At 39.6% G+C, this 26,883-nt stretch overlaps 2 protein-coding genes across 2 annotated transcripts in view; one reads left to right on the top strand and one right to left on the bottom strand.

Annotated features, from left to right (window-relative positions):
• The window catches only part of LOC100715635 (protocadherin gamma-C3), a 173,687-nt gene extending 158,377 nt beyond the window's left edge, over positions 1-15,310 (bottom strand). The window contains exon 1 of the mRNA XM_063232257.1: positions 8,027-15,310. Coding sequence (XP_063088327.1) covers positions 8,027-10,450 — 2,424 coding nt within the window. The 5' untranslated portion in view covers positions 10,451-15,310. The remainder of the gene's footprint in view (positions 1-8,026) is intronic.
• A 7,344-nt stretch (positions 15,311-22,654) lies between these two features.
• Taf7 (TATA-box binding protein associated factor 7) lies at positions 22,655-25,178 on the top strand. The gene is made up of 2 exons (XM_005006959.4): positions 22,655-23,158; positions 23,301-25,178. Exon 2 carries the CDS (start codon positions 23,647-23,649, stop codon positions 24,694-24,696), a length of 1,050 nt encoding a protein of 349 aa, XP_005007016.1. The 5' UTR covers positions 22,655-23,158; positions 23,301-23,646; the 3' UTR covers positions 24,697-25,178.
• Positions 25,179-26,883: the final 1,705 nt, after the last annotated feature.

Raw genomic sequence — 26,883 nt, 5'->3', positions numbered from 1 at the left:
GAAAATTATCTAGATGTAATTTATCAGGATTCATTTCCTTAAAATTGAATAAATATATATATATATATATATATATATATATATCCTCATGGAAATATGAGAAATAAAACAATAAACAGTGAAAGCAACTAAATATCTAAATTTAGCAAAATACATAATAAGTATATCGTGAAAAGATAGTTTACCTGAGCTGTGTCTCCTTTGTCGTTGAGTAGAGACTGAGGTGCTGGTAGAAAATCTTTTTGTTCACAGCTCCCCTGGCTGATGAGCGTGTCAGCGTAGTTAGGTTGAGGAAAAATAATGTGACTCTTCCTTGAGTCTGAGGTGAAGGAGACCTCATGAGAATATGTCTGCAGGAAAGTTTGCAGCCCATCCACACCCATGAAGTGTGAGGTGGGCACGCCTGCTGACCCACCTCCAGAAGCCTGAAGCAGGCGTGATGCATACCAGCGCCGAAGCCTGAACACCAGCAGCACAATTACAAAGGCCAGGAACACACAGGAGACAGCAGCCACGGCCACCACCAGGTAGAGCGTGAGGTCTGAATCATCAGGATCAGTGGGGGTCCTGATGCTGCCCAGGTCAGCTAGGACATCGGGGATGCTGTCAGCCACAGCTATAGTGATTGTGACAGTGGCAGAGAGGGGGGGCTGGCCGTGATCTTGGACAGCCACTATCAGGCTCTGCTTGAGTGCATCTTTATCCAGCAGGGTCCTTGCAGTGCGTACTTCCCCTGTGTGCAGCCCTACTAAGAAAAGCCCTGGCTCACTGGCTTTAAGTAGCCTGTAGGACAGCCAGGCATTCTGTCCTGAGTCTTTATCCACTGCCACCACCTTGGTCACCAGATAGCCAGGTTCTGCAGAGCGGGGTGCCAGCTCCACACCAGTGGAACCATCTGTCGGGAGAGTGGGGTATAGGATCTCAGGTGCGTTGTCATTCTGATCCACCAAGAAGAGGCTCAATGACACGTTGCTGCTGAGTGGAGGTTTCCCACTGTCCAGCGCTATTACCTGCAGCTGCAGGTCTTGGAATTGCTCATAATCAAAGGAACGAAGAGCATAGAGCACCCCAGTGTCAGAGTTGATGGAGATGTAAGAGGACAGGGGTGCTCCTTGAAGGGTGCCCTCAGCTAAAGAGTAAGTTACATGGGCATTGTCATCACTGTCAGGATCATGGGCCAACACGGAAAAGATGGAGGCACCTCTGGGGTTGTTTTCAGGAATGAAGGCAGAGTAGAATGCGCGGGAGAAGGCTGGTGGGTTATCATTTATGTCTGTCACCTGCAGGAAAACATGAGCATCTGTGGACAGAGATGGGTTCCCTCCATCTTCAGCAGTTACTGTGATGTTGTAAAAGGAAAACTGTTCTCGGTCAAGGGCTCCGGTTGTAACCAGTCGGTAGTAACTGTCCACTGACCTTTCTAACTTGAAGGGAAGTTTCTCTGGGAGAAAACATGTGATAAAAGCATTCTGCCCAGAGTCTCTGTCATGAACATTGAAAAGTGCAATTATGGTTCCCGGAGGAGAATCTTCAGGAACTGAGCTAGTAGCAGATGTCATGTAAAACTCTGGGGCATTGTCATTCACATCCAGAACTGTGACGACCACCTTCGTTCTGGTCAGAAGGCCCGGACCATCCTGAGCTTCAATATCAATTTCATGGAATTTAGCATCTTCATAATCTAGACTTTTAATGATTGTTATATCTCCAGAAGTTGACTTAAGCTCAAATACTTCGGAGGTTTCTCCAAGGGGCTTCTCTCGAATGTATGCCACCTGAGCGTTGTATCCCTCATCTGCATCGGTGGCGGTCACTGTGAGCACTCGGGTGCCTACCGGCATATTCTCTGGAACACTTACTCGGTACTCGGGCTGTGTGAAAACAGGGGCGTTATCGTTCACATCCAGGACCCTCACGCGGATGCGGCAGGTGCCGGATCGGACCGGGTTGCCCCCATCAGAAGCGACGAGAATGAGATGGTGAACAGCTTCTTCCTCGCGGTCCAAAGGGTGCTCCAGTACCAGCTCCGGGTACTTGTTCCCATCAGCTCCACTTCGCATGTCCAGGGAAAAGTGGTCATTTGAGTTGAGTTCATACTGCTGTAGAGAATTCTCTCCTACGTCCGCATCATGCGCACTTTTAAGAGGAATCCGGAATCCTGGAGTGGTCATTTCACTGATTTTTAGCTCCAGTTCATCTACTCCAAAGCGAGGGGCATTGTCGTTAATATCTGTTATTTCCACCTCTACTGAATAAATCGTCAATTTATCTTCCAGCAGTATGTTAAAGTTCACCAGGCACGGCGCGCCCTGGGCGCACAGCTCCTCCCGGTCTATCCTGCCCGCGGTCACCAAGCTGCCGCTCCGCGGGTTCAGAGAAAAAAGCTGCGTCCTACCTCGGGAGACGATGCGGACTCCGCGCTCAGCCAATGCCAGGGGCTCCCAACCCAAGTCTCTGGCTATATTGCCCACGATGGAGCCTTTGTCGAGCTCCTCTGGCACCGAATAGCGAATCTGCCCAGCTTCAGCCTCCCATAGCACTGCCAAAAGAAGCCACAGTAGGACTCGTCTTCTGCGGTGCAGCAGCTCTTGCAGAGTCGCCATTTCCCCTTGCCGCGGTGTTTTCTCCAAGTCAACCTTCAGCTTGCAGTGGGGGATTCCACTCTGTGTTCCCCAGGGTCTGAGACGATCAGAATTCACGGGATCCAAGTCACTCTGGAGAGACTCAGTGAGCTGCTGGACTGAATTTCTCTGCCACCGCCAAGCTTATGGTCCTGATGCCCAGCCCTTTGTGCTGCGGGAGCGTCAGCAACCGTCGTCTGGCTTTTTATCCTTAGGTGGTCAACAGCGACGCTCAGAGGCCCAGCCAGTTTCTGCACCCGCTCAGGCAAACCCCAGTCACTTCTTACTTAGGTTTGCCTCAGACTTAAATTGATTTAGAAGTTCTAGGACACCTAACTAACTGTCTTAAGGCAGGAATCTTTTACTTAGAATCAGTAAGAATGGTGTGTGAATGTGACCTTGATAGTAGTTGCTATGAAAACATTATTGAATGCTCAAGGCATTAAGCGATGCCTATACTCCAAACATTTTCCAAATATTTTCTTTTTGTGTATTAAGATAAAAAGATCAATTAAAAACATTAGCTACACTTTCTTCTAAAGTTATATGTTTTGGATTTCTGTGCTTAACGGTCCAGCATTACTGTCAAACCTGTATTTCAATCACCGAAACACAAGTCCATTAACACCATGTGGTTGAGGCTGGAGATGAAAACAGTGAACCTGTTCTTAGGAAGCCTGCAGGCTGGCAGAACGCATGGAGTAATAAAGACGGTATTATTATAGAGTATGACAACTGCTTTTACATCAGGGGACACATTAGGCTTTGGGGGGATTATGTCAAAGGGAATCTGTGTTTGGGAGTCAGGAAAGCTTTTCCAGGAAATGACGGGAGCTGTATCTTACTGAGTAGAGTTGGATCAGTAAAGAGACATGAGTTGTGTTCTAGAAACTCAGAACTAACACTTGGAAGTGAAAGACAGAATGGAACATCATGAAAACTGAAGACGGCTCTATTAGACCAAGCTTGATCATGCAGTTGTTTGTGTTTGCTAAGTCCTTTCTCTGATGTTTAGTATTTCCCAAGACTGTAAAATATATTCCAAGGATGTCTTCTTACTCCTGTTTCATTTTTATGTACTTACCCACAGTACTCTTATTTCAAATAGATATGTATATTTTGAAAAATTTCAAACATGCAGATGAATATAGGATATAATATAACCAGTCTGTATGCAGACCAGCTGACTTTAAAATTTAGCATCTTGCAATATTTCAAGGACATCAATTTTAAATTTTCATTTTCAATAATTTTAGACTTTCAGACCAGATATGGTGGTGCACACCTGTAGTCCTAGAACTCAGGAGGCTGAAGCAAAAGGATTACTGTGAGTTCAAGGCCAGCCTAGGCTACATAGTGAGTTTAAGACCAGCCTGAACTACAAAGAGAGACCATGTCTCAAACACACAAACAAAATATTTTTAGACTTTTAGAAAAGTTAATAAAATAGTACAAAGAATTCCCATATATATTTATAGTTATCTGAGGGAGACTTGTTTCAGAGTTCTCAGACATACCAAAAATTGAGGATTCCCAATTCACATATTGGAATGGTGTATTTTCTGTATATAACCCATGTACATCCTTCTGCATTCTTTAAATCATCTCCAATCTGCATATGCTGCCTAATACAATGTAAATGTTATATAGATTATTACTGACCATATTATTTGGGGAATAATGACAAGAAGAAAAGTGTGTACACATGCAGCACCAAGATATATTTTTTCCCAAACATTTTTAGTCCGATTAGTTGAATTCATGAATAAGGGTAGAAGGATCCATTGTACTATTCATTCACATCACCCAAATATTGTGCTTTCACTTTCTCTCTTTCTTGGCCCAGAATGTGTTTCAGATATGCGGTCTCTTTACTTTTAAATATTTCACTGTGTATTTCTTAAAATCAGTGTCATTCTCTCATTAAAAATATAACAAATTCAGCAAATTGGTATTGATATAGTTCTATTATCTAATCTACATATCTTAGAAAAATTTGGTCATCACTACAATAATAATTTTTTATGGCAAAAGAAGGTACCAACATCCAGAATATATTTAGCATTTATTATTTCCATCCATGTTTTTGTTTCTAATTTTTATTTCACTTTGAGATATTGGAAATTAAGCCCAGGGGCTTGCCATGTGTTCTACCACTGAGCTATATCCCCAGTCCCTATATTTTATTTTTAACTGAATATACCTCATTCATATACTTCTGCCTATTTGAAATTCATACAAAATAGCAACCAGCCACATTTACTCTGCACTGAATTCTTTTCTCAATATTAGACTTTTGAGATTTATTTATGTTGAACATTTTGATGGCTGTATAATATTCTGTATTGAAAAAATAACAGAATTCATTTTCCACATATCTATATGAAGATATTTGTTACTTGGAATTGAACTCAGGACCTTGCACTTGCCAATCAGGCACTTGTATCAGTGCACCATATCCCCAGCCCTAGATTATTTCTTTCATGGGTCTCTCTTTTCTTTTGACTTCCTCCCATTTTCCCTGCCCTTTCTCCCTTGTTATTGCAGATAACAAGGAATGAGCCTTTAAAAAAAGCCAAGGAATGAGGCTTATTGGACATCCTTCCTCCTTAGGTACGCACTGGCCTAGGATACTCACTGGAAAATGGAAGTGCCAAGTAAAATTGTATGCATACTGTTTCAGTTACCTTTGCTATATGATAAGCCATATACACAACACAGTTTTATTTGTTCAGTGATCTATCATCTTATTTGAGGTCAGATGTTTCAGTTCTTCTGCTGTTTTGCAGAAGAACTGTGACTGGGCTTATCATCTGACATAGCTGAGTAACTATCCATGGAATGTCATGGACTCTCTTTGAACAGTTTATTTTTACTATTTTGAAATCTTGGCTTTATGACTTAAGCACATATTATCAGGTTTGTATATCATTGAAACTCTGAAACTTGTTGGGTCCATGTTTGTGATGACTAGGTAGTAGATTATGTTATATTATTCAAACATTCATGTAGAAAGTGGCCATTCTATATATGTAGCATATAATATTCTCTACAGATGTATTACATGATAATTTATAGGTTCAAGTCTCTATGCTGACTAATTTTCTGCCTGTGAGATGCATTACTTCTTATGGAATTGTGTTAAAATCTCCTAGTATTCTATTATTTTCCTTTCCTTTTCTTTTTCTAGTACTTGAGATTAAACCCAAAGCCTTTGTACTGAGTTATATCCTCAGCCCTTTTATTTTAATTTTTAAATTTTCACACAAGGTCTTACTAATTTGATAAATTTCCTAGACTGGGATTGAACATGTGATCTCCCTGCCTCTCACATAGGTAATAGATGCTCATACTTTTATGTCCTTTTGACTATACGGTCTTTTTATAATTATGATCAGCTAAGTTTTAAAAAATCACAATATTTATTACCTATGTGCTAATTTGTTATATTAACATTCCATGTTCTTTTATGCATGTGCACATATATCTTTAATTTTGATATTTCAATGTGATTTTAAGCTTGTGTCTTGTCAGCAAAATGTCAATTAAAAATTTTTTTTATCGTTTTGAGACAAGATTTTGCTATATAGATAAGGTTGTCTTGAACTCCCTTTGTAGCCTGGGCTGACCTTTAACTTGCAGTGATACTCCTACCTCAGCCTCCTTAGTGCTGGGATTACAGGTGTGTGCCACCATGCCCAGTCTCCAAATGTCAATTTTAAAAGTCAAACAATTTGATAAAGTTTATTTTTAATAGGAAAGTGTAGTTCATTTATACATACACAGAAGAAAATTTTAACTTATAGATTCAGAAAATACAAAACTGGTCCTAAGCAGAAAATACAATAAAAATTCAACAGACACCTGACAAAAATGAGAAAGAGTCTTAAAAAACCACCCGAAATCTCTGATACTATCTTTAATAATAATTACAGAAAATTTCTCATTAGCCACAATAATTTCCCAAAGACAGTATATTTTGAAATTTTGAGTTATACATTTAAATGGAAAAGCTTTGTTTTGCTTTTAAAACTCTGTTCTATTTCCTTGTTTCCTCCTGGGTTCACTGCTTTGTCCCTAATGGTTTTGAAATCATTTCTCTTTGATCTCCAGGTCCCAGGCCATAACTAGACTTTTAAAGATACCTTTTAAAGTATGCAGCAGTGATTCTCTGGGTATCAGTTTTCATCTGAGTATTTGTGTCCTTCTCTCTCTCTTTGGTCTGCAGCTTGCAATAGGAATTGGTAAGCATTTTTTAAAAACTGAAATCTTTCTTTCTTTTTAAAAACTGATTGTCTTCATTGCTTCTTTTGGATCCAAGCGGTGAGCCCCACTCAGGCCCTTTTCTAGTATAATGCACTATTATCTTTATTACACTGCTGAGGCTGATCTCTCTTTTAATTTCGGCTTTTACGGCTCTAGACTGGTGAATCACCTTTTGGTCTATCACCAGTCCATTTGGATGTTTTCTTTTTTATGATGCATCTATTTTCTCCTTTTTTATATTTTATGAATTTGTAATTTATTGGGGTAGAGTATGTATACCAAAGCATGGACTTACTTCCATACACTACATTTCTTTTTATGAAGAGTTAACACACATTAAATGGATTATATACCTAATTTTGTTCATTTTCATTACAAGTACATCATTATACAAGTAAGGATACTTCAAAACTATTTCTCAAGCTCCACAGTAAATATTCTGTTGATCATTCTGTTCCCTCACTTTATAAATTATTTAAACAGATATATTCTTCAACATGCATAAAATATCTCCTATGAAAAGATTAAACAAAGAGCTAAGATGTTCAATAGTAATTGAAAATTACAGTTATATAGATTTCTATAATTTATATTAGCACAACTAAAAATATTACTTTAGACAATCTTCATCTCTTCAAATTTCCCCAATTAAAATATCACAGTATCCTGATAAATGGGGTCTACATTAAGCGGAGATAAATTATAAAGTATTCACAACCTAGGGAAACATGAAACTAGCCTTAGTCATACTGGTAGGCCTTTTTCAGTCAAAGTGTCTCTTTTAGAGAAGAGAGCAGTAAACTCAGAACAACGGAATGACTTCCCTAAAGGCAGGCAGAAAATATTAGAAGCTGGATCTTCTTGTTCCTAACACGGTGCTCTTTCCACAAGGAGATAAGGCCTCACACAAACACACCCTTCATCTCAACCACCTACACTATTACAGGCTCCTTTTCAATGTAAGAAACATAAATATAGAAGATGTAAGTATTAAAGCCCGATTAATCCTGCTTCCCCAAATTTCTAATACAAATCTACGAGGGGATATGGAATAAAACGTAATAAGGAGTGAAAGCAAGCAAGTAAGAATCATGAATTATTTTTATCTGAGTGGCTTGTAAATTTCACCACAAGTTTACCTGAGAAAATGTTTCCTCTTTATCTTCCAGTAAAGACTGGGGTGCTGACAGAAAATCTTTTTTCTCGCAGCTCTCCTGGCTGACGAGGGTGTCCGCGTAGTTGGGCTGCGGGAAGATGAGGTGGCTCCTCCTGGAGTCCGAGGTGAGCGAGATCTCGTGCGAATAAGTCTGCAGGAAGGCGCGCGCCCCGTCCAGCCCCACGAAGTGTGGCGCAGGTGCACTAGCCGCCGCTGAGTCCCTCGAAGCCTGGAGCAGGCGCAGGGAGTGCCCGCGCTGCAGCTTGAGCACCAGCAGCACGATGACAAAAACCAGGAAGACACAGGAGACAATAGCCACGGCCACCACCAGGTAGAGCGTGAGGTCTGAATCATCGGGATCGGTGGGGGTCTTGATGCTGCCCAGATCTGCTAGCACGTCTGGGATGCTGTCAGCCACAGCTATGGTGAGAGTGACAGTAGCTGAGAGAGGGGGCTGGCCGTGATCCTGCACAACCACCACGAGGCTTTGCTTGAGGGCATCTCTGTCCATCAGCGCCCTTGCCGTGCGCACCTCTCCAGTGTGCAGCCCCACTGAGAAAAGCCCTGGCTCACTGGCCTTGAGCAAACGGTAGGACAGCCAGGCATTCTGACCCGAGTCTCTGTCCACTGCCACTACCTTGGTCACCAGGTACCCTGGCTCTGCTGAGCGGGGTGCAAGCTCCACACCTGTGGAACCATCGGTGGGAAGGGCAGGGTACAGGATCTCAGGTGTATTGTCATTCTGGTCTAGCACAAACAGATGCAGAGATGCATTACTGCTGAGTGACGGGACCCCACTATCCCGGGCCATCACTCTCAGTTGCATGTCCCAGAACAGCTCGTAGTCAAAGGATCGCAGTGCATAGAGGACACCAGTGTCAGAGTTGATGGAGAGGTAAGAGGACAAGGGTACCCCTTGAATAGTGTCCTCAGCCAGGAAGTACGTGACTTGTGCATTTTCACTGCTGTCAGCATCCTGGGCCATCACGGAGAAGATGGAGGCCCCTCTAGGATTATTTTCAGGAATGTAGACAGAATAGGAATCCTGACTGAAAACTGGGGGATTGTCGTTGACATCTGTCACTAGTAGTGAAATGTGAGTTTGAGTAGAGAGCATCGGAGTTCCCTGATCTGTTGCTGTCACTGTGATATTGTATCTAGAAGTAAGTTCTCTGTCCAGTGTTCTTTCTGTTACTAAACGGTAATAATTATCAACCAACTTTTCTAATATGAAAGGTAGAGTTTCAGGAATGGAACATGTGGCATAACCATTATTACCAGAGTCTTGGTCATGGATACTGATAAGAGCAATTATGGTCCCAGGAGGAAAGTTTTCTGGGATTGCAGTGGTGACAGAGGTGACAGTCACTTCAGGGGCATTGTCATTTACATCTAAAACTTTGATTAGCACCTTAGTTCTGGCCATGAGCCCAGCACCATCTTGAGCTTGAATTTCCAGTGGATAAATTTTATATTCTTCAAAATCCAGTGGTTCTTTATTTGATATTTCTCCTGTGTAAAAATCCAACTGAAATATTTGGGCCACTTTATGGTCCATATTGTGAAAAGAATATGTTACTTCCCCATTGGCTCCCTCATCTGGGTCAGTGGCGTTTACCATGAGCAGCCGCGTGCCCAGTGGGACATTCTCTGGGACGCTCTTGTGGTACTCCGCTTGAGTAAATGCTGGAGGGTTGTCATTCACATCCACCACTTGAACACGAATTCGGAGAGTCCCTGAACGGATTGGGTTGCCACCATCAAAGGCAGTTAGGATAAGGTGGTGAACAGCTTCTTTTTCTCGGTCTAGGGGACTCTGCAGCACCATCTCTGGGTGTTGGAGTGTGTCTGTTCCTTGTTGTACATCCAGGGAGAAATGAGGGTTGGAGCTGAGCTGATAGCTCTGGAGCGAGTTCATACCTACATCAAGGTCTTGCCCAAAAGGCAGAGAGAACCTGGTACCTGGAGGAGTTATTTCGTTCATTTTAAATTCCAGCTCTTCTAACTGGAATTGGGGAGTGTTGTCATTAATATCAATTATTTCTACTTCAACAGGGAAAAGCTTCATTTCATCCTCCACAAGGAGGTTAAAGTTCACCACACACCGCGCGCTCTGGGCGCACAGCTCCTCCCGGTCTATCCTGCCCGCGGTGACCAAGCCGCCGCTGCGCGGATTCAGAGTGAAAAGCTGCGTCCTACCTCGGGAGACGATGCGGACTCCATGCTTCGCCAGTTCCGGGGATTGTAGCCCCAGGTCCTTGCCGATGTCGCCCACGAAAGACCCTTTCTCTGTCTCTTCTGGCACTGAGTAAAAGATACTCCCGGCCCTGGCTTCCAAAAGTAGCCCCAGAAAAAGGCACAGCAGCATCAATACATTGCAGCAGGTCAGCTTCACCGGAATCGCCATTGCTCTCTGGCTTCGTAGCTTTTTCCGAGACTGGATAAAGGTATCCTTTGTCTACTGTTCAGAGCCTAAATTAACTCAACTTTCAGAATAATTTCTAATGGAGAGTCTTCCAGAAAAACTGTTTGGGTAGCCTCCGGTATAAATTTTTCAATCTGGTGGTGATGGAGGTTTTAAGAGGCACAAGACTCCTCGCTCCGCCTTTTTTTTTTTAAACTGGGAGCATTCTCAGTGCCCTGTCCCCTAGATTGGTGAACAGCGACGCCCAGAGTCCTAGCCAGTTACTGCATTCCTAGAAAAACTCAGTAACCTGATAGGTTTTCGTCAAAGAAATATTCGTTCTACAGTATATGTATGAAGTCAAGACGCTATGTCCATTTACTTAAACATATCTAAACGTCATAAAATTTCTTTTTATGTATTTTTGAGATAGAATTTTGCTCTGCGGTTCAGGTTGGTACTGATACTTACACCAATCCTCCTGCCTGAGCCTCCCGAGTGCTGGAATTACAGTGCTACACCAGCACACCTGGCTATTTTTTAGTTTTTGAGACAGGGTCTTGCTATGTAGTTCAGGCTGGTCGTAAACTCACTATGGAACCAAGGCTGGCCCCATTGCAGTGGTCCTCCTGCCTCAGCCTCTTGAGTGCTGAGATTACAGGTGTATGCCACCACACCTGACTAACATCACTAAATTTCAAATGCTGGAGAATCACTATTTCCAAGTGTCAGCTTCCTCTCTTTGCTATTTGGGGAATAACATTTAAGGGTGCTTTAATATTACAAAGGGGAGAAAAGCATTCCTCTGTTTTTCGTGTTGCATAGTTTGACTACATGATAGATTTTTGGGCCACATAAAAGAACTGCCCTTTGAAGGATGAAAATGATTGGAAGAACTGGGTGTGGTGGCACACAACTGTAATCCCAGCACTTGGGAGGCTGAGGCAGGAAGATCGCTGAGTTCAAGGCCAGCCTGGTCTACAAAGTGAGTTGAAGGCCAGCCCAAATTGCATAGTTAAACCCTGTCTCAAAAAAATGATTGGAAGGAAGGAAAAACAAACTTTTAGACTGTGAAGCAGACTTTAAAATTTTGGATTGTCTACCTAATTTCTTTTCCATTATTTGAATATCCAAAATTATTGGATTTTGAAGACTACATTTTATCTATATTTTATTTTTAGTACTAGTGTTTGAGTCTAGGGCTTTGCTCATACTAAGTAAGCATTCTACCACTAGCTATGCCACAAACCTTTAAAAAACTTTAAGACAGGGTCTCATTGGCCTCAAACTTTTGATCCTTTTGCCTCTGCCTCCTGAGTTTCTGGGAATACAGGCAAATGTTTCCTTGCCCAGATGTGAATCTTTATAGAGTTAAGTTTTTAAATTCAACCTAAGGCAATATATTTTGAATAAACCAATAGTATGTTCTCGAAATTTCATTAGAAAATGTGACATTGATACATAATTTAGATTTCAAGTTTCAGACACAGAGAGGTTGTGATAGTCTTCATAACTGGAAAGAAAAAAGGCCACTTATTCTTAGGCAGGTTATCAGGATAACATGTTATTCTGTTATAATCACACAATATTTCTGGGCATGGTAGAACATGCCTTTAATTGCAGCATTCAAGAGGCTGAGGCAGGAGGATGATTGTGAGTTCGAGGCCAGCGTGGGCTACATAGTGAGTTCAAGGCCAGCTTAAACTGCATAGTGAAACTCTGTCTCAAAAAGGCCTCCCTAAAAAATCACACAATATTGTTCCGAGGAAAAGTTTGTTTTCTTAAATAACCATATTTTCTAACTACAAAGAAAGATTAGGACATTGCCTTCCACCTTTTACTCATTGCAGTATTAATAAAAGATTACTAACTAAAATGTTCAGACTTAGAGTGATTTATCTTTACCTAAGAATTAAAGAAGTATGGTATGTGCACCCCAGAATTTGGCATTTTCAGGAACAACTGGAGCCCCATACTGGCAACCAATAATAGATACTGTGGCTGATAAAAAGTTAGTAAATGAGAAAAGAAAGAAAAGGGCTGGGGATTTAGCTCAGTGGCATACATGCCTGCCTGGCAAGTGCAAGGTTGTGAGTTCAATCTCCAGTACCAAAAAAAAAAAAAGATTTAAAAAGCTACAAGAATGTGCTTGGAAAGAGAACATTTTTCTTCTTGTATAACCAAATTTACAGTTTATCAGCTTCTGAAAGACAAGTAAATGAACCCCAAGGATAGAACTTAAAGATGTGACAGATTTTCAATATTTCAAGGAAGAAATTCTTTAACAGGAAACAATTTTTCAGAACATACATTAATGCACACACACTTTTCCTCGAAGGAATTGTAAGCTGATGAGTCAGACCAAAACACATAAATATTAACAACTAAACTTGAGGAGTTCCTGACCTCCAACAACAAAAGACAAACAGGAATTATTTATATAAGTATGTACTAAATAAAAATATTAAAACTCACATGAACACATTTGAATGTAGTGTACATATTATGCTTCATTGGTGATACTATAGAGAACATCCAGTTGAAAGATGTTTCTTGAGTTAATTTGAAGAAACTAAGATAATAGAAGACACACATATGTTGTACAAACATGGAAGATCTCTCTCCTTTTATGTTGGGGGCAACTCCAAATGAAGGCTTTGCTCAAAAACAGGATGAAGGCAGCTTCTAGCATCTGGATAGAGCAGCATTGGAGTTAGAAGCTGATGGCCAGAGTCTCTGTCAGGAGGAACACAGAGACCAACGCCAATGCCAGTTTTATCAGCTAAAACTGTAGCTCTATTGCCTCTCCATGGGTGCTGGCGGTGTCAGCTCCAGCAGCAATGCCTGCAAACTCTTGGCATAGACAGGGGCAGCATGATTTGCCTTTGCATAAAGGACCAGTAAACTTCTATGGGCTCTGTCACTTGCAACAATGCAGTGCACAGCTAGCTTTTCTGTATCTCTAGGTTGAAGACTCAGCTTAGGTATTCTGAAACACATGATAGGACTGTGAGCCCTTGTGACCCAGTTGCCTTCTACATGGATGCATACAGTGAAGTGTCCCAAAGGCTCTTGCCCAGCTGCAACTCCTGGCATAGAATCCTCCATTGCATTTTCTTGGCAGTTACCCACCATCAGCGGCAGTCTCAAGATGACAGTCAAACTGTCTTCACCACTTTTAGAGTCAGATCAAAAGTAGTCTCCACAAACACCACCACTGTCTGCCCTCACTGACAGGACAGTACTCCTCAGTGCCAGGTTGCTGATCAGGAAGAAATAGGAGGGGGAGCAAACTCTAAGCTCTGTCAGAAGCACTGAGATATGGGACAGAGGCCTGGATGGGTGTTCCTGTTGTATGGATTGAACAGGTAGCCTATCTGAAATCTAGAGTACGTTTTTTTGTTGATACAAATGATACTCATGGTGATGATTGTGCTCCTGAAGGAGGGGGCAGTTTGTCCTTGTTGGTGGCTCTGATGGTGATGTTGTACTTCAGAGTTTGCTTCCAGAGTGTGGAATTCCATCAGAAAGTAACACGTATGTAGTAGTTCTTGGATGAAAATTGTTTTCAGTGGTATCATTCCTCTCTACAAAAATTTCAGCTCTACTTAAACCAGGCTCTCAATTCATTTGTTTTGGTTACAGAACCACAGGTCTTATTCTAAAAGGACTAAACACCCAGCTGACAGACACCTGCAGTGCACTGTAGTCCTTAACCCCCATTTTAACCTTACTGTTAATATTGGCTTTTTCTTTTTCATTCTTTTTTTAAATTAAGCATTGCTGTAATTTGGGGGCAGTAGCTATATTCTATCTACTTTGTGAGGTTGGGTGGAGAGTGTAAGAGAACTCTAAGCATGTCATCATGTTAATGAAGGTCAATTAAAATCAATCAAAGTGCAGAAGAGGTGGTGAAGGGCAGGCTCCCCTATAGGGTGGTTCACTGTACACTTTGTGGTTCAATATCCAAGGATTAAAATCGGCATCCCAGCTTCTCTCTTGCCCTGAGTTGTTCTGTTCCATACCCACCATTAAAAAGTTGCAGCTCTGGTCCTGTGTGCAGTTTCTTCTATAACAATTCAGAATATTTATTGTTCTGATGCTTTCCTTCTAAGGGTCACAGATGATTATTGAAACTAATCGATAAATTTATAGAGAGTTACTGCCAGCATCCAAATCCACAGACTGCTGTTGACGATCTCTTCCAGAATCTTCAAAACAAATGTCTGTACCAAAAACCATTATGGGATCATTTATACCATGATATGTTTATATGAAAAAATTTTATACAACTTTCAGTGAATTTGATATTCTTTTTTTTTTCCCTCACACTTGCCAGACAGCCGCTGTGCCGCTGAGCTACATCCCCAGCCCTTGAATTTGATTTTCAAATTTAAGTAGTTTAGGAATTTCCCTTGTCTTCTATATCCATCCTGTCATTTTCAGGTTGGTCTTTGCTCTCTTTACTTAGCTTGGACCGTTCTCAGCACTCACCTGTAGTTTCTGGTCACCAAGCACAGATCTTCTGCAAGATCCCCGATCTCAGCTTCTTTTCAGGAATCTCACAGCATATCTGCCGCATAGTTCTCCAGGCTGAACAGAGGCAGCACGAAGGGAAACAGCGCTTCCTGCACTCCCTGTGCCTCCAGCATGGCCGACTTCTCCACGCAGCTGCTCAGATCCGAATACCCTAGCTGCTCCCTCCTTCCGAATTACAAATGTGCGCTGGAAAGAAAGGGCAGCATCACAACCAGGCTTATTAAACGTTCTGACGTCCCAAGCAAAGTATTTGGGACAGATTGCAGGAGAGAGACCCTGCCGTCTTCTGATGCGTTTCTCAAAGCCTGCTAAGATCTCTGCGTCAGAATGGCTTAGCTTCACCCTCGGATTTGCAGACAGCGACACCCAGAGGCTCAGCGTGGTATCCATTGCAGATTATTTCTCAAAGTCCTCCGAGAGACTGCTACTTGCAGTAGCAGTCTAAAGTTCCGTGATTCCTCTTAGTAGAGTACCAGTTGCTTCTTTTTTTTTTTTTTATGAAAGGTGCAAATCGTGATTTCCTTTGTACAAAATATTAAAGAAATTGTCTATAAAATTTAAATAAAATGTTTAAGTTTATTAAATTTTGATTTAAGAATCCTTACAGATTTTTTTCCAAGACGTTTTTGTTTGTTGGTTTTGTTTCTGGTCCCAGGAATCAAACCCAGGGCCTCGAGCACACTAGGGAAGCACTCTACCACTGACCCACCGACCAGTCCTTGAAATTCATTTTTGATACACTGTGAAACTTTTTTAAAAAATGACTGCTAGAAAATGATCCAAAACTTTTACATTCTGTAAACTCTTGCTAAAAATAAATAAAAACTGTTAATGTAAGTTCAATGATATGAAATAAATTTTTCTATAAAAAGGCAGAAAACCCTGATAAAAACTTAAGGTCACTAGTAATTGCATTATATATAAAGTGTATATATTTAGAGCCTATACATACTTTTCTATACACACACATATATTTTTTAATTCTCAAAATACTCCATTCTTTTCATGGCTATTATGTGCTACTCATGCTCTTTCTTTTTCTCCTCTTCTTTGTGTAGTACTAGGGATTGAATATAGGTCATTCACACCAAGCTATATCTTCCATACAGTTTATCTTATTTTTTCATTTTGGGTCGGGCTCTTGCTAAGTTGCTGAGTTGTCCATACTGGGTTTGAATCTTAGATCCTCCTGCCCGGGGCCTCCCAAAGTGCTGGGGTTACCAGGGTGGGTCTCTACGCCTTGCTTCCTTTCCCCTAATACTTCTTTCTAGTTTATACATATGATGAGTCTAATCTCATTCCTCTTCATTGTGCTCAGTTAGAAACATAGTTTTATTTATTTTTTCTTTTAAAATCTATTTTTATCTTAGAGAAAAAAATTTAAAACAATAATTAGGGGATAACAGTATATATGTCGCATATTATATACATATACTGTTTCAGCTTCTCACACTGGTGAGACAATATGATATTTACACATGTATATCTGATTTAAGAAATATAGGTTTATAACCAACAAAGTAAAAGACTTCTACAAAGAGAACTTCATTCTTTGAAGGAAATTGAAAGATATCAGAAAATGGTAAGATGTCCCCTTCTCCTGAATAGGCAGAACCAATATTGTCAAGTGGCCATAAAAATACCAACAGTATGCTTTACAGATATAGCAAAAACAATTCTAAAATTCATATTGAGTTAGAAGAGACCCAGGATAGCAAAAGAAATTTTGGGCAATAAGAGCAAAGCAGGAAGCACAGCAATACCTGACTTCAAATTATAATACAAAGCAATAGTGATAAAAACAGCATGGTACTAGAACAAAAACAGATATATGGATCAACGGGACAGAATTGAGACTAGAGAAACCTCCCTACACATACTCAACTATTTGGTCTTTGACAAAGGAGTCAAAAATAGCATTTTCAAAAAGTGATGTAGTGAAGACTGATTATCTGTTTGGAAAAGATTGAAACTGGGCCCTTAACTCTTACCATATACTAAATTAGAATAAAAATGGATCAAAGATCTAAACATTAAAATATAACCATTAAACTTACTAGAAGATAAAATAGTAAAAACACTTAATGACAGGTGTAGAAAAGGATTTTCTAAATAGAACTCAAATACCACAAGAAATAGCAAGAATAAACAAATGGCATTATATCAGACTACAAAGTTTCTACAACAAAAGAATCAATCAAGAGAGTGAAAAGACACAGAAAGGAAAAAAATTTTGCCAGTTACTTCTCAGAGGACTATCTAGAGTATACAAATAACTAAAAAAATTAAACCACATAAAATTAAAGACACAGTCAAGAAATGGGCAAGAGAAATGAGCAGACACTTCACAGAGGAAAAAATGCAAATGGTCAACAAATATACAGAAAATGTTAAACATCTCTGGCCATTAGAGGAATGCAAGCTAAAATAACACTAACATTGCACCTTAGTGCAGAAAGAAATAAAGCAATAATGAATTCTGGTATGGCTGTGGTGACAAAGGAATCCTTTTTTATTGCTGGGGGGAATGCAAACTACTACATCCATTCAGTATGGAGATTTCTCAAGGAACAGAAATTAGAAATTACATATGACCCAGCTATCCCCTTTCTAGGTATCTTCTCCAAAAAGTTTAAGGCATCATACTACAGTGAGATATATATATATATATATATATATATATATATATATATATATATCAATATTTATAAGTACACAATTCATGATAGCTAAATCCTGGAAACAGCCTGTATATCCATCAATAGATGGCTGGATAAAGAAAATGTGGCATGCATATATATATATATATATATATATATATATATAATGGAATACTATTCATTTGTAAAGATAACAAATTTGAGACATTTGTAGGAAAGTGTATGTACCTGGAAAATATATTGCTTAGTGCAATACATGAAACACACAAGCTTAAATACCATATGGTATTTCTCATTTGAGTGAGGCAAAGTACAAAGAAAATGATAAAGGATGAATACAAAGGCAAAGGAGGATGGGTCTCTCACATGAGGAGGAGGTCCAAAGGAACAAAAGTGAGGGGCAAGAAGGAGGGGCAGGGGAAATATGGAGAATAAAGACATGCCACGTACAGGAAGCTAACGACCACAACTCATGTGAACATTATATGTCATAGCACGAACTAAGACAAGTAATGTCAAGAATGAAAAATGGGATAGGAGAAATGGAGAAGCATTGAGGGTGGAGGGAAGGGGGAAAGGATTGAAAATAAAAAGCAATATGTCGTAATATGTGTATGTAACCACTTTCCAAGAAAACTGCAAACTACATGAACTCCAAACATGGGTAAATGAAATTTTAAAATTTTTTGTAAAAGAATAGGTTTAAAATTATAACCTTATGGCAGTTTTTTCAATCTTGGTATTATTATTATTATTATTATTATTATTATTAGTAGTAGTAGTAGTAGTAGTACCAGGGATCAAACTCATGACCTCACACTTGCCAGGCAGGCACTTTTGCTGCTGAGCTAAATCTCTGACAATCTTAATATTATTTTGAGCCAGATAAATCCTTTTTGTGGAGGATCTGTCCTGTGCCCTGTAGGATGTGTAGCAGTTTTCTCAGTTTCTTCCAACTAGCTGTCAGCACAGCCTCTTCCTACATTTGTAACAACCAAAAATGTCTTCAGACACTAGTGAATACTACCTCTTCCCAATCATTTTGAGAAATACAGACTTAAGGTATTTTCTCAGTGAGTATTACTGAGTCAGGGATAGATATACGGTTAACATAGTCCAACTGGATCAAAAGATAGACTTTGGCTTTGGGAGAGCTACTCTCTTTTTTTTTTTTTTAACTTTTTTTTTGGTCTTTTTCCTTTTTTATCAGTACCGGGAATCGAACTCACGACTGCCTGCTTGCAAGGCAGGCGCTTATGCCGCTGAGCTAAATCCCCAGCCCCGAGAGCTACTCTCTTAACTTTCCATGGACAAAGAAGAAAGTTGCTCAGGTGCTGCTCACATCTATCTTGTGTCCTCAGACTTTGGAAGTATACAAGAAAAGGAAGGCCGAGTTGAAGGAATAAAAGAAAAAGTATAAATGCTCATTCTTCAAATTTAAAAAAGATTGTATCATATCTAGAACCAATGGCACTCTGAGGCCTACCCTGTTTAATCTAATAACTACTAGGCAAATGTAGCCATTGAGCATTTGAAATGTGGATAATTCAAATTTATATGTTCTTTGGATATAAAATGCACAATATATTTTGAACATTTTGTTCAAAATAGAAAAGGAAATGAATATTACTAATTTTTACATTGATTACATGTTGTGTTTATATCTTGGATATATTGGATTAACGTTGTTGTAATTAATTTTACTTGCTTATTTTTACCACTTTAATGTGATTCCTTAAAATTGTATCTGTAGCTATAACTGATGTTACACATTTTTTATTGGACAGAGCTGTTCTAGACTACCAGTTTTATTTTTACTTTTTTTCCCTACTTTTTGATGCAGAGTCTCACTATATAGTCTTGGGGATAGGGGGTTTAGCTTAACCTCCTTGGCAAGTGCAAGGTCATGAGTTCAATCCCCAGTACAAAAAAAAAAAAGAAAAGAAAAAGAAGAAGAGAGATTACTGTGTAGTCTTGAACTCATCATGTGGCCTAGAATCTCAGTAATTCTCCTGCCTCAGCCTCCCAAGTGTTGGGTTATAGGTGTGTGCCACCACACCCAATTTATTTCTTGATTTTTGATTTAATATATCTTCTTATTATTTGGTTTTTGATTTAATGTATCTTCTTATTGCTTAAACTATCTTAAATTAGGCTTTGATTTTTTTATCCAAGTGTTCTACTTGATACAAAAACTGCCATGTATTTTTAAACTCCTTATTCTTAAAAATAATGACATGGTTTATATAAACTTGCTGTTTTAGACATATTGCTATTTCCTCATGCCTATAATTTTCTATCTTGAAGATATAAGCAGGAATTCCTTCATCACCAGCAATGTTTTTAGCCTTCAAAACATTAGCAGGCCCTTATGGAACTCGAAAGTTTGCTAAAGAGAATTTTCATATCTATACAACTAGCAGTAGCCTGCTTGTCTCTATTTAATAATATAAAGAAAGTCTTTAGAAGATATGTTACCATGGAAATTTATCATTATCCCCAAATCTCTGCTTTATCAGTATTACAGGTATTTCATGGACAAATCACTGAAATGTAGTAATTCTTTAACCAATTCAAGGTTTTTCTGGATGTCTAATGGATTTGGAAAACACAATTTATCAACAGGTACTAAGACAACAATAATGTGGCAGTGCCCTTAATATTAGGGTCAATATAATCCCATAATTGTTTACAAAATGTATTGAAAGTGGGTAACACATTTGAGGATTGAAGGAGGTAAACACCAGTTAATCTTTTTAATTATTGATGACAGCATTCCATTTAAAGGTTTGCTAACTAAAATATATCATAAAACTGGCCAATAAGAATTGCAAAGAATTTATTTCAAGCTACTTTCTATGATAAAAATATTTGAACATAATAAAAATTATAAAGATCATGCAAACTAATAGATCATTTTTATGTGTAAACATGGTCTCATGTTTTAAATATGTAAAGTACCATGCAGAGATTAGTACATTAAACTATTATTTCTATAGAATAAAATAAGGTATAATGGATATTTGAAAAATTTATCTCTGAAAAAGAAATCTATCCTCCTGCAAATTTTAGATAAATCATGTAACATTCTTCAACACATTATAAACAAAGACAGTGTAGTTACTTAGAAAGAAATAATTTTTCCTTTACAGTCCATATAAAAAATCAACCTGTGGCAGGATGACTTCCTCCATGATGTAGCATCATAGTCTCCTCAAACTGCCTTCATATACATTATTCATAAACTTATGTTAGTAAACAAATATTAGCATTTCTTTTAGTAAAAATGTATATTACGTGGCTCTATTTCACTTTAAGGCAAACATAGAATCTATTTTTTCCACAAATTATAGGATTCACAATATTTATGATTATGATTTGTGTCTAGATGTTCCCCCAAAGCCTCATGCATAGTTTTTTTGGAGCTTCATGAATCTAAAGTGTGTGATTGATGCATATCACAATGCTGGGATTTTTTTTTTTGTCTTTGTGAGATAGTTTCACTATGTAGGTGAGAACTAACTTTGCAGCATAGGCTGGCCTTAAACTTGCAGAGCTCATCCTGCTTCTGCTTTCTGAGTGCTGGGATTACAGGGTGCTTCACATGAAATGATTAGCACTGTCCTAAACCCAGCAGATTGGCTAGAAGAAACAGACAGGGACATGCCTCTCTCTCCTTCGTAGCATTTGCTATCTTCCCCTGCTAAAAATGGTTGCCTCTGTGTTATATGCTGCCCTGCCCTGGAGCCAGCCAACTATGGACTGAAACCTCTACAAACGAAGACCCAATATAAACCTTTCCTTCTTTAACTTTGGGTGGCAGTTATTTTGTCTCGGCAGTGAAAAAGTAACCAAGTTATGTGTATCTCTTACGTTCTGGGACAGGCATTGGCATACAACAAACAAGAAAGAAAAGCTTCTTAACTACTGAGCTTTTACTCTTGTAAAAGGAAGGCAATTAACAAGCACACACACACAAAAAATGAATTTTGAAAATGTTATTTATGTTTTAAGCAGGTATCTTAAAGTGCAGCTGTTAATATTTTAAAGAATAGAAATCGTGTTAAATGGCCTCGATGCTCTACCAAACATGTTAAAAAATAAATGAAATGCATATAAGTATAAAATTACATAGTTACATCGAAGTACTATCAATACATGCTGATGAGTGCCTGATTATCCACAGATGTGGCAACCAGAAAATAGTAAAACAGTAAAAGAAGTGAAAAAATTCCAAAGTAATTTACAAATTACTGGCGCGTGGGAAGCAAGACAAAATATTTCAGTTGTATACTATGTTTTAAACAGACCATGTGTTTATCAGACAATTGTGTCAATAAACATGTGCAACCAGGACATTCCTTTCTCCTGTTTACATTTGTATCTTGGTCAAGCACCTTAATAAGAACCGCTTCTGGTCCAAAATAAAACGAAACTTAAAAAGTTTGGCTCCCTTTTGGGCATTTTCACAATTAACATTGTAACATAGGAGGCAGCACGTTCAGACACTTTAAAATCTAATCTGTGGTTAGTTACAAAACCTTGTAGCAGCACCAGCTTGAATATACGCTATGGAACATTTAAAATGTTTCAAAAGCAAAATCAGAGAGGACGCCCTTATTTAAGTACCCTGAAGCCTAGAAACTACTTGCCCCTACGGCGACTCTGTAATGGTCCTGGTTTAGCAAGCTGGGAAATCTAATTTTTTTTTTTTTTTTTTTTGGTCTTTGTGTTTTCGGGACAGGGTTTCGCCATGCAGTTCAGGCTGGCCTTGAACTCACATTGTAGCCCAGGCTGGCCTTGAACTCACAGCGATTTTCCTGCTTCATTCTCAGGCGTGCTGGGGTTACTGGCGTGGGCCACCACAGCTGGGCCCCTACAGCCTTCTTGAATCCTTCATTTCTTTGAAAACCAAAGGCTCTGAAAACACTATAATTTTCTCACAGTAAAGGCAGGTTCCAGCGAAAACAGGAGACAAGCCGGCGCAGGGAAACCGCGTAAGCGCTCCCCGGCGCGCTGGTACAGTGAGTACTTCCGCCTGGGCCGCGCTGTCACTCAGGGCCGCGCGCCCGCTCCGCCCCGCGCCGTGACGCAGGGCTTGCTTTTCTGCTAGGAGCTTAAATCTCCTGACCGCTGCGGTCAGAACGCATTCGTGACTGTGGTGCTTTGTGCATCAGGTCTCGGCGAGATTTCGCACTGCCTGTCCTGGGTTCCTCCCTTAGTAATCAGTAACGATCACTTTGTTAAGCAGCAGGACGAACAAAGAAATCGAAAAAGAGACGCTCGGTTCCCGGCCGCTCCGCGGCTCCGGACCGCTCGGCTGCTAGCGGTCGCTTTGCTGCCCCGGGCTGCTCCGCTGCTCCGGGTGGTTCCGGTATCCCGGACCGCTTGGCTGCTTGCGTCCGCTTTGCTGTTCCGACCGCTCCGCTGCATCTGGCCGCTTTGCTCCGACTGGTTTCCTTTTCTGCTTCGCTTTGGCGTTGAGAGGCTGAATTATAATCATCAGTAGATTGTAAGTATCCAAAGCAGCGAGCGCTCACTGTGCCCCGCTCTCTTTCTGTCTGTGTTTGGGAGAGTTTTCTGATTGGGATTGTTTGCTACGTCTTGCTGTCTCTGCTGAAACTAATTTTTTTCTGCTGAAAATCACTCCGCAGGAGCCGCCATTTGCTTCCTATGCGCTCACTCGCTCGGTCTGCGTTGTCCGGCAGCGGCACCTAGAGGCTGGAAGTTGGCATTGCATCAAACAGACTGTGAACTTTGTGGTTTAACCAGTGTTAATAAGGACTGCTGTTCCCTCACAGCATACAGTATTTACAGGAAAGACTTAGTGTCTGATAAGAAATTAAGACAGGATAGACGCCTAGCTGCCTGGTGTTCTGCTTAGAACTCATCTTAATTAGAGATTTGAATTTATAAGATACTGGACTTTTTAGCTGTTGTAGTAACTGGAATTTTTTAGCGCAAAAAGTACTTTTTGGAGAAGTGAGTGACCAAGTAAAGATGAGTAAGAGCAAAGATGATGCTCCTCATGAACTAGAGAGCCAGTTTATCTTACGCCTGCCTCCAGAATATGCTTCTACTGTGAGGAGGGCAGTACAGTCTGGCCATGTCAACCTGAAGGACAGACTGACAATTGAGTTACACCCTGATGGACGACATGGAATTGTCAGAGTGGATCGGGTCCCTTTGGCTGCAAAATTGGTAGATCTGCCGTGTGTCATGGAAAGCTTGAAAACCATAGATAAAAAGACCTTTTACAAGACAGCCGATATCTGTCAGATGCTTGTATCCACGGTTGACGGTGATCTCTATCCTCCTGTAGAGGAACCAGTTGCCACTGCTGATCCCAAAGCAAGCAAGAAAAAAGATAAAGACAAAGAGAAAAAATTTGTCTGGAACCATGGTATTACTCTGCCTTTAAAAAATGTGAGAAAGAGAAGGTTTCGGAAGACAGCAAAGAAGAAGTATATTGAGTCTCCAGATGTGGAAAAAGAAGTTAAGCGCTTGCTGAGTACAGATGCTGAAGCTGTCAGTACTCGTTGGGAAATAATTGCTGAAGATGAAACAAAAGAGGCAGAAAATCAAGGCCTTGATATCTCATCTCCAGGGATGTCTGGCCACAGGCAGGGCCATGACTCATTAGAACATGATGAACTTCGAGAGATATTCAATGACCTCAGCAGCAGCAGTGAAGATGAAGATGAGACGCAGCATCAAGATGAAGAAGATATAAACATTATTGATACTGAGGAAGATCTAGAGAGACAGCTGCAGGACAAGCTGAATGAATCAGATGAACAGCACCAAGAAAATGAAGGAACCAACCAGCTGGTTATGGGAATTCAGAAACAGATCGATAACATGAAAGGCAAGCTCCAAGAGACCCAGGACAGGGCCAAGCGGCAGGAGGATCTCATCATGAAAGTGGAGAACTTGGCACTCAAAAACAGATTTCAAGCTGTGCTGGATGAACTCAAACAAAAGGAAGACCGAGAAAAAGAGCAACTCAGCTCTTTGCAAGAGGAGCTAGAATCACTTCTAGAAAAGTGAGGCTGTTGGTAATTTCAGTTGGCAGGCTAAGTCTATCCTGTCTTACTTTTCAGCACTAGAAAAGTCTTGGTTATATCACTTAAACTGGATATTAAGACCTAGTATTTCCTTTTTCCTCTAATGCTAGAAGTTGTTAAAGTATTTAGTTCTTTTTTTAAGAAGTATCTTGCTGTGTATTTTCTATGTGTTCACTGTTTAGAAAGTAGGATTGTAATAAGCAAAAAGATTGTTACAGGAAAGTTGTAACATGTGAAATGAATAGTTCAGACTTACAGCTTCACTGGAGGACTTTGTTACTGCTGCCCTGTTTTACCTTTGGACAGTAAGAATACATAAGCTAATTTTAAGAAGGCATAAGTTAACTTTTATGTTTTATCATGCAATAACTATTTTCTAGGCTACTAAAGAAATTTTGTATATGTAGAGATGCAAATCACGAAGTTATTTTTGACAAATAAAAGCAACTACTTTTGGACTTTTAATTTTTTAGTGTATCTTATTTAATAGGTACTGGGAGTTGAGTGGGGTGTCTGGGTAGAGTTTAATGACTGGAAAATGTGCTCCTGGTTAACAGGTGATGAAGGAGTTCTGTCTAGAGGAATAAAGAAATTAAGAAATGTCATGCATTACTCCAATTTACCTGTTCCATTTGGAAGAACATTAAACTACCCTAATTTTTGTAGGTAAACATATGTTTGTTGCTTTCTGAAAAGGAGTAAGCTTTTTTCCAAAAAATTTTGGAAAGAAAAAAAAATGGCTGTCAATATAATCCATTAACCATTCCATTAATTTGGATTAAGATACTTCTAATTTCAGTTTAATCCCTTATTTATAGCATTCTGACAGTTGAGGTCTTTTTATCTGTCAATTCATAAAAATTACCCATCAAGGAAGACAATACCATGGTTTGATGATTCAAGTTTTATTGAACTTCCTATTCTTGAAAGATATTATCTCATATATGAAAGCTAGTTTTGAAAATTGGGTGATAGAATTGCTACAATTCATTTCTGACAAATTGGCACATAAAAATGGTTCAAAATGCCCTCCTGAAGTAAACAAAGCTCATTTTAATTTTGTATCTGACAGGAAGCTGTGTTTTTAAGAACCATGCTATGAAAAAATCATACAATCATAGCATTTGAAAATTTCACAAGGACAATGTTTTTTTCATGTCTGATTATGTGTCTTTGACCAAAATATATTCACAATTTTAAGACTTAAGAACAGGAGTTTTAAGTCAAGTTTCCCTAACTACATAGACTAGAGTTTTTGTGTTTTGAAAATAATAAAATTTTAAAAACCAGTAGGGTGGTAAGTTTTGTTTTTAGTACCTCTTGGTATTTTGCTACATTTGCAAAAGGGACACTGGAAAAGTTGCCACCACAGTTGGCTTTACAGTGGATCATTTGTCAAATAATAGTGATGGTTTAGTTTCGTGAGTAGTAGAAAGGAAATATGTTGGGTTGCGTACTGAACACATTACTTTTTGTTCAGTTATTTACACTGATTCCCACATCCACATTTCTAAGCCTGGTCTCATCTAAGCTCTGGATACAATATGTTGGTTTGTGTCCTTGGAGAACACATACTTCCAAGTACCCTGTAGGCATTGCAGCTCTTTATGTTCAGAATGAAATGTGTCTACCCTTCCCTGAAAATTTGCTTTCTCCTGTGTGTCAATGAAAAGCCACTTCCACACAGCCCAGGTGTTAGAAGCGTATTGGAACCATAATTTTTTTGTTTTCCTTTTTTGAAGATATGGTCTTGCTATGTAGTACATAGTGATCCTCCTCCCTCAGGCTCCAGGGTATGAACCTTAGTTTTGACTTCTTTTTCCCTCACTATGGATTCTACTTTTAAAAAGATGTATTTCCATTCTAATTCCACTCTTTTAGTTCAAGCCATTTTACTTCTGTGTACAAACTACAATAGCTTCCTAACTGGTCTCTGACAGAGGCTTTGGTTTTTTGGGACATAAGAAGGAGTGAGTGTGCCACACAGGAAAAAGAGATTATTCAAAGCAGAGAGGGAACTGGTAAGGACATTTCCAGGGTTGCTGCAACCCTGGCTTATGAAGAATTTTGGGTGGTCTGTTGTGAAGGAGAACACCAGGAAGCCTGGCTCCTCATCTCACCCAAATAAGCTGGCATGAGAACATGCACCTTACTCTGGGTCCATATGTGC

The sequence above is a fragment of the Cavia porcellus genome, unplaced genomic scaffold (assembly GCF_034190915.1).
Source record: "Cavia porcellus strain 051 isolate PalLab524CR breed Dunkin Hartley unplaced genomic scaffold, mCavPor4.1 scaffold_21, whole genome shotgun sequence".
NCBI classification, from domain to species: domain Eukaryota; kingdom Metazoa; phylum Chordata; class Mammalia; order Rodentia; family Caviidae; genus Cavia; species Cavia porcellus.
The sequence above is the reverse complement of the archived record's forward strand: the minus strand, read 5'-3'. Positions and strand labels throughout refer to the sequence as shown.

What these genes read in the sequence shown, in the direction of transcription:
- Taf7 (XM_005006959.4), top strand. Translation starts at nt 23,647, where the DNA reads ATGAGTAAGAGCAAAGATGATGCTCCTCATGAACTAGAGAGCCAGTTT.